The sequence below is a fragment of the Antrostomus carolinensis genome, unplaced genomic scaffold, assembly GCF_000700745.2.
Source record: "Antrostomus carolinensis isolate BGI_N321 unplaced genomic scaffold, ASM70074v2 scaffold24757, whole genome shotgun sequence".
Lineage (NCBI taxonomy): Eukaryota > Metazoa > Chordata > Aves > Caprimulgiformes > Caprimulgidae > Antrostomus > Antrostomus carolinensis.
The window spans coordinates 3,043-11,164 of NW_010328451.1; the positions used below are offsets into that span (position 1 = coordinate 3,043).

General features: G+C 54.4%; 1 protein-coding gene across 1 annotated transcript in view; it reads right to left on the reverse strand.

Moving 5' to 3' along the window:
* Positions 1 to 7,111: 7,111 nt before the first annotated feature.
* RNF123 (ring finger protein 123) overlaps positions 7,112 to 8,122 on the reverse strand; it is a 37,877-nt gene continuing 36,866 nt past the window's right edge. Inside the window, 2 exon segments of the mRNA XM_010172265.2 lie at positions 7,112 to 7,200; positions 8,065 to 8,122. Of these exon segments, the coding sequence (XP_010170567.1) occupies positions 7,112 to 7,200; positions 8,065 to 8,122 (147 nt within the window).

Here is an 8,122-nt window from a genome sequence, read left to right on the forward strand (position 1 = left end):
AAGACTGGGAGCTGGGGAGGGAGCAGCACCAAGTGACACAAGGGCACATCCAGACCCCAAAAGGGACGAGCAGGATTTAGATGCAGGGGAGAGGCACTCTGGGGTGACCCGCTTGGGGTCGGACTGGCCCCGTCTTGGCTGAGCCCTGGTGCCCTCTGCGGATGGAGCCCCCAACTCACTGGAGACCTGCCCTGCTTCCCCCGACACCCAGCCTTGCATCACCCCAGCACAGGGAGCGGCTCTGCCCCCCGTAACGCTGCCTGACCTCGCAGAGGGAGGGAAGGTCCATGCAGCACTGGGACACCACTAGCACCCATCCTTCAACCTTTTCAGCCAGGAAACAAGCAGCTTTTTTCCCAGCAAAAAGTCATCCGTGCCCAAAGCACTTGTCAGAAACCCCCCACCCATCCAAGGACAGGATGGAGCTGAGGCAATGCCATCCCCTGGCTTGGCACCCAGGCAGGGATCCCATGGGAAGGATGGATTGAATTTGCCTTGGGAATATCTGGGAAAGAGAAGAGACCCAGTCGAGAGGGTCCATGTCCAAACTCAACAAGGGCACTGCCCCAAGTGTGGCCCATGCCTGCCACCTTAGTCTGTGCTGGAGCACATGCTGCATCTAAGCACCGTGTCTTCCTCCAAAAGGAAAGGTGAAGTGCTGCTTCAGGCTCCAGCACCCCGAGGGGGTGTTACTGCTGCTCTTCTACACCATCCTTGTAGGTCTCCTTGCAAACCTTCCCCCTCCCCAGTGCCAACATCAGCCTCCCAGGCATTAGTGTTCTTACAAACTTGCATCCTCAGCTGAGGCGAATGACTGAAGCTCAGGAAAAGCTCAGGCCAACTGGAGTGTAAGAAAAGCTCCCGAGGGCCTCTCTGGGGACACACCAGCCTGGAGAAGCCCAGAGGAGCTCTTCTAGGCTGGCCACAATTCTCCTATCCCTGCAGGAAGGCTGAGCCCCACTATGCCGGGCACAGCAAATCTGAGGTTTGTGTCAGTGCTGCCCCAAGGGCTCTCGCTGCCTTTACCCAGGAAAATCCTGCCGCTGCATTTCCCACCTTCCTGATGCTTGGGAAGGACCCTGCAGCACATTGCTGCTCCAACAAGCAAAGCAATCTGAACTGCTGAAGCAGTTCATTAAGCAGCTTGAAAGGCAAATCATCTCAGCAAGGAAAAACATAGCCAGGAGCAGAGCCTCGCTGACAGGCAGGAGTTGGGAAAGGTAATGGAGGGTCCCTGAGGAATACACCATCCTCTCTCGGCAGCCATCTGCACCATTACAGCCCCGGCTCGCTGCCAAACTGGCCTCCCACTCCTCGACTCCGCAGGGTAAAGTAATGGGTCAGCACAAAGCACGGCATCCCCAGCACGCAGGGACCCACGCCTGCGCAGGCAGGGGTAAGGACTCGCTTTGGGGACCAGCCCCCAACGCTGACTCCTGTCTCCCCTGACACTTCACACCTCAGCCAGGACAACATGGGGATGCTGAGTGTCATCTCTTCCTCTCCTCCTGCCACTGGGGCTGGACACACGAGGTGCATGGCTGGACCTGGATCCTTTCCTTACGATGCTCACAGGTTTCCGAGCTCGAAGCAGTGAAGCCTGGTGCTGGTCAGCACAATGTCTGCTCCTGCCTCCCAGCATGTGCCCAGCAGCCCCGAGGGGCTGGGAGATCCAGCCTTGGCAGTCCCACTGCTCAGGACGCAGCTCTTGGAGCTGGCAGCTTGTAAAAACTCTAGGACCAGTAAGGTCAGGCTCCTTTTTTAACTATGAAACCTAGGTCTGAGCTAGTCATTCCTCCCTGCTCCAGCTCACGCTCACCCCAACATGTTACACGCTGCAAGACTTGAGCACCACTCATTTTCTGAGTTTTTAGAGCAAGGCAGCAAGGACTCCTTTAAACTGAGTGGTCCACGAGATGTCTACTCCTGCACCTCCTTCCACCACAGCTCGCTCATCAGTATGTGTTGAAGAAGCATTAGTGTTTAAATGAACAGTAATTACAGTGTCCTATGCAGAGAACACTCATGTCCAGTGGGGACCGGCTCAGGGTCCTGGCAGTGCTCAAGCACACAGGTGGGTGGCCAGTGTGAGTTTAGGAACCTGCAGACTGGGATCTTCTGTGACTTTTATAGTGGAGGTGACCCCAAAGCCATCTAGCAATAGAACAGTCTGCTTAGCCTGCGTCCCCCACCTGGCCTCATGCCTCCTCATCTTCCTGCTCACCAACGCTCTACTTCTGCCCAGGGAGCCTCTCGGTCTCCTCCTTCCTGCCAGTCTGTCCCTCTGCACCCACCTGTACTGGGTAAAGGAGAAGACTACAGAGATCCAGCCAGAATTACCCCAATATCATGCCAGCCTGGTGCTGCTCCTCCTGGCAGGTCCTGTTGGCTTGTGCTCAGCATCCCACTGGCACAGCGTGGTTGTTTCTGGCCTGGTGTGGTTGTTTCTGGCCCAGGATTCCTATCCTGTGCTCTGCTGCCTAGAACCACCATGTTCCTGGTGACCACAGTGCTATTCCCCTCCATCTTCTCCATCTTTTGGAAGTCCTTGGGAGATGCACCCTGAAGGCTGCTTATGTCTTTTCTTGTCCAGTTGAGCTGCAGACAAGTTCACTGGCTCCTTGCACATGCCCAGACTCTCCAGACTCACACTGGGGCAGGGCTGGGGAACGTGCTGCCCGGCCTTGCTCCCCCTGCCTCTGAGGGGATGGTGTCCATGGGGCATGGGGGAAGCCCAAGGAGCAGAGTGGTGGCCAAGCCCCAGCACAACATGGCTCGTCTCCACTCTGACCACTTGCTTTCCACAAAGCCTGTTCCAACCTACATGCCCAGTCCTAATTACAAGGTGCCCTCGCACGCAGGGGACCAAGAGCCTCACCTTTGGGCCTCACCCCTTCCCCTGCTGCTCATTCTCACCAGGATCCTTACACAAGCTCTGGCCAACACCGTTCCATTACCTCACTCCAAAGGAGGCTTAATAGAAAATCTGCTCAATTATTTAGCAGACAAACGGGGGGATAATACCGGCTGAAGGCAGCCAGGGTCTCTGGCACAAACCCAACGATTCAGCCCAACCCCTGGCTCAGCCTCCCAGATCCTGCCTTCCCTCTCCTCCCGGCAAAACCAAGGCTCAGACATGGGGGCCTGGCCAACAGGCAGTGCACAGGCATCCCTGTCTCCTTGGCCTTGCCAGGCGCTGAGACTCCTCACAACCAAGGTGCTGCCCAGTTGCTGTCAGACCTGTGGGCTGGGAGGGGCCAGCAAGTCACAGGCTCGAGCAGCCCCACAACAACACTGAAGAGGCCAAAACAGTTTGAAATGGTGGAGCTGTTTCCTGTTGGTGAGACAGCCCAGCCCTCACCTGCCAATGAGGTTTAGCTCCGTCCCAGCAAAACCTCGAGGGACAGGCAGCTCTGCTGGGAAACATGGGGCAACTGCCACACTCCTGTCTGGGAACTAGCAGACCCTCTGCTGAGGGACCCCATCTGTGCCCTGCACTAATCCTCCTCTGCCTCTCTTTGCAAAGTTCATTACATCCAGCCAGGGAGCCAAGCCATGAAATCCCCAGGTCCTGCTACAAAGACCCGTAAGCCCGGACGAGGTGGGCACTGAAGCTGTGGTTCACCACGAGCAGCACAGCCATCCTGCCAGACCCGATGAGGAAATGCATTTCTTCTTTTCTGAAAGGGTTCTCAGGCATTGGAAGGGGTTGCCCAGGGCAGTGGTGGAGTCTCCATCCCTGGAGGGATTGAAGAGTCGTGTAGACACAGTGCTGAGGGACATGGGTCAGTCGGGGACTTGTCAGTGTTGGGTTAATGATTGGACTTGATGATCTTAAAGGGCTTTTCCAATTGAGCTGATTCTGTGATTCTTTCTCAAAAGCAGGGCCTGCTCCATCCAGGGACTAAGGTGTACGATGTATCAACTGTCTCATCACATCCCAGCCTGGGCAATGTTCCCTTTTCTTGTGCTTAATGGCTGTGTTTGATGCCAGGAGTCCACAGCAGGAGGACTTGATGCCTGGCTGAGTGTCCTGTGCTGGGCAAGGAGCAGTTGAGGCATCCGACTGCATCCTGATAATGCGGCTGGATGAGTGGGCAGGGCCCTGGCTCTCCTTACTCCCACCCTTCCCCATTGGAATGTTTCAGCCCCATAAATGGGACTCCTAGAAGAACCCGTCCTCTCTGTCCCAGGGGAAAGCTTGCAGCACCTTCCAACCAAGCGCCTGGCACAGTGTTGGCTCGCTGGGTCAGAGGCAACCAGAAAAAACATAGCCAAGCCAAGGAAGTCACCTGAGGTCCTGTTCCTGGGCAGAGCCTCCTCACAGGGAACCAGCTGGGCTAACAGCTACTGTCCCAGGTCATTCCCACAAAGAAGTTCCTATGTGCAAATGTGGGTCAGGTAATCCCTCTCTGTCAATGAGTTCTGGCAATCTGGGAGTTACCAAATGGGACCTGGAAGAGATTTCTACCTGCTTCCTGCACTGCTCAGGCAGAGTGCTTCTGAGGAAGGAAAAAAGTCTGTCTTGTTATCCTGCTCAATGCACTGAGAGGAAGGAAAAAGGAAAGTTGTCTCCTCTTGAGTTCATATAAACAGGTCTTCTCTGGAGAGCCTGGTTACATATGGGATCCTTTAAATCTCCTCAGGTACTCCTTGCAGCAACATGACCCATGGCAATCATCTCCCACTGGAGTGTACAGACCCAAGGAAGGTTTAAATTCTTCTCTTCCATTCCACAGACCATCCTCTTACCCAGGCACCTGCAGATAGATGCTTCCCATTTCCCTGCTCCAAGCCAGCTGTTGCTGACCTGTACCATCTCCACAGTTTTTGGGCGACTGCGGGGAGGAGATCCCTACGGGGGTCTGTTCACCCCACTGCACCTCCCAGCCTTCAGCACCCTGTGGCGATGGCGCCAAGAGACTTGCACACAGGATCAAACCAGGACTGAACCTCTGAGGAAGGCAAAGGCAGCAGAAAAGCCTCAGTGTTTCCCCTCACACCTGCTCTTTTTCTCCATCCTGTCCCTGTTTGCAGTTTTCAACGCGACTGCACAGAGCAGAACCACTGCGTAAGTGGGGTACAACGCTCGCACCCTGGTCCTCAGTTCAGAGTCCTGCAAAGAGGGTGGGTGGCTCAGTTTCCCCTTCCATGAGGACTACTCTGCCTGTGGCCACGCTGATCTCTACCATCAGGCTGCCCATCCCCTCTGCCTGGGTAATGGCAGAGGGTCTACAAGCCACCAGCCTCGGTTCTTTTGTCTTGATTGACCTCAATGGCTCTCCTGCAACGTTTGGCTCCTTTTATAGCTCACTGACGTACCAAACCTCAGATTTAGTGCAGGGCTTTGCAAAATCACATAGAAGCATTTTGTTTTATAGGCATTTTTCCCTGGGTTTCCTCCTGTTCCACCTTGTGCTTCTCCTGCTCAGCTAGGTCCACCGTAAAGACATGATACTTTTCTCACATCATTCCTCTGTTTTGTATTTATTTCTGCTTTCCAGTGCCCAAGGAGGTGTCTACAAAGCCCCTGAAGATCAGTCAGACACTTGCCACTTCCCAACCACACACCACAGGACACGGCATCTCTGGTATCCTGCCACTGCCCAAGGTGCAGAGGGTGCTGTTGGCAGATGTACAGCCCCTTTCACACCATTGGCCCCGTTTTCCCTAACCTAAAGCACAACTGGCTTTTTAGATAAAGGAGACACAGCCTGGAAGCTTTATGTCTCCCCAGGACTCCCTGCAGGCTAGGAAGGATGTGACTGCCATCACGCTGCCATCTTGCCAGTGCTATTTGGAGTTTGCTAAACTGAGAGCCAGAGAAAGAGCTTCATCCCTTCCCCTCTTTGGCTCTACAAATGACCTGGTGCAGGACAGATGTTCAAGGCACAGGGAGCTAGGGAAGGACTTCTCATCCTGTTTGGCACGCAGGGAACTGCTTTATTACCTCCCCCCTTCACTCCAGGAAGAAGCATCTAGTTGTGGCATCAAATCCATTACATTTGTCCTTTCCACAGAGCAGGATTCTGGGGGTGTGCAAAATCCACCCCTGTTCACAATCCAGAAAGGCCACTGATCAATGACCTTGTGCTAAGCTCTTGGCACTGTCACACTTGGGGCTGTGAGACTTTACTGTGCAGCAGCCACGGAGGCAGGATATAATTAGATATATTTGTGTACATCTTTGAGTCCTTGAGAGAAGAAGCTGAAAGACTGGCTGCAGGGCTGAGCTGCTCAGACAGATGGGGCTCTGCTCTCTGCAAAGCCAGAGACTATCATATTCTCCAAATGTGAAAACAAGCAGGATATGCAGCACAGACAAAAGAGCCCCATCTCCTACAGCACCCTACAGGGCACGGTGGCCAGGCAAGACACCTATGAATGACACTGGGAGAGAGCAAAGGCAGGGGAGAGGGCAGCAGAATAAGCCTTCTTGGAGGACTCGGTATAAGCAGGCACAGACACACAGAAACTACCAGGTCAGCTGTGGCTTTGTCCAGCTACATCGCTCCCCCAGTGCTGAATAGCCGGCTACCAAAAAGACAAGATTTGCTTCACCCCAAAATCAGCATCACCTAAGTGTCTGGACAGGATTTGTTTCACCCTTGTGCCACAGGTCTGGGCAGCCAGAGAGCTCTGCACAGATTTTGATGCCTACCTGAGATGGATCCAGAGCAAAGGAGCTTTAATGAACTCCCTTCCACCCATCGCTGTGTGCTGCAGCACTTCGCCTGCATCACCACATCAGCACAGTTCTTTCACACACAGCACTCACAATCTCTGACAGCAACTGTCCTGTCACAGACTGTCAGACCCCATCCTGAGGAGGAAAGTGTACATGTGCTGTCAGCACAGCACCTCATAGCTACTTCTCACGGGGGCTTTCTTGCACAGGGGCTTTCTTGCACCAGAGGAAGGAGTTTTGCATCCAGCAGTAGCACTGGGATGCAGCTGCTGCAGGGTCATGTGGGTCTTTGGCTTCTGCCTGCTCCGTGCACAGCTGCCACACACTGACATTGCTCCCGCACACCTCTCGTGGCACTGACTGCTGCAGCGCTCAAATCAATGCCACATGCAGTGACTCCGTGTTTTGGAAGTCAAAAGCCACTCACCCCTGAACATCAGTGTCCACAAGCAGCCGAACCAGAATCCCCGTCACGGCGACAAGGATTGGGTAATGGTCCACACTCTCCAGCCCTATGGAAGCAAAAGAGAAAGATAGAGCTGCTGCCACTGCATGACAGGCAGAGCAGGGCTGCACTGCTACCTCCAGGTAGTGGAGCAGTCCAGGAGGTAGGCACCATGACTTGAGCTCTCCAGTGGGACCATGGGTTTCATCAAGCACAGAGAAGTCTTCCCCACTAATGTGAACCCCAAACTTTCTCAATGGAGCACCCCTGCCTCTTCCAAACCTCAAGAGGAGAAGGTGGTCTGTCCCCTCCTAAGGAGGCAGAAAAATCAAGCTGCTGTACAGGAAATATAGGATGCCCATAACATGGCACCTGGAGCCAGTCTCTGCTAACAGGACCAACTCAGCTGCCCACGGTCACCTCCATGAGGAAGAGGACTGATGTTGCTGAGAAGAGCTTTCCCCAGTAATTCAGTGCACCCTTTACTCAATGCAGAGCACAGTAACCAAGCCTGCTACCTAAACGGCAACCTGTCCAGGGCTTTGAGCCTTTCCAACATCTCCCACCTACCCTCTGTCCGGCCAGTGTCTAGCAAGACACCTCCCCACCCAAGCCCAGCATGGCTGCCACTTCCACCGCAGACAACCACACCCATGCATCAGCTGCCTGGGGAGAACAGAGATCCTGGGGTGAACCAGAACTGCTGGGCAGACAGAGGCTAAGGGTCTAGGACGAGCACCAGTGCTCATGTCCATCTGGAGGATGTACATGTCAAGACAGCACCTCTGTGGCAGTCTGTGGGACCAGGCTAGCTTCCCAGCCAGGGATGTGGCACGGCTGAGGTCTGATCCCATACATCCCTCACTTCCCAGGGCCACGGCTCCAGCATGTTTTCAACAGAGAGGGACAGAGAGTTAACACACAGACTCACCCGGCAGACGGAGGTTGACCACTCTGTCAAACAAGTTCCTTTCAGCTGTCACACGGTT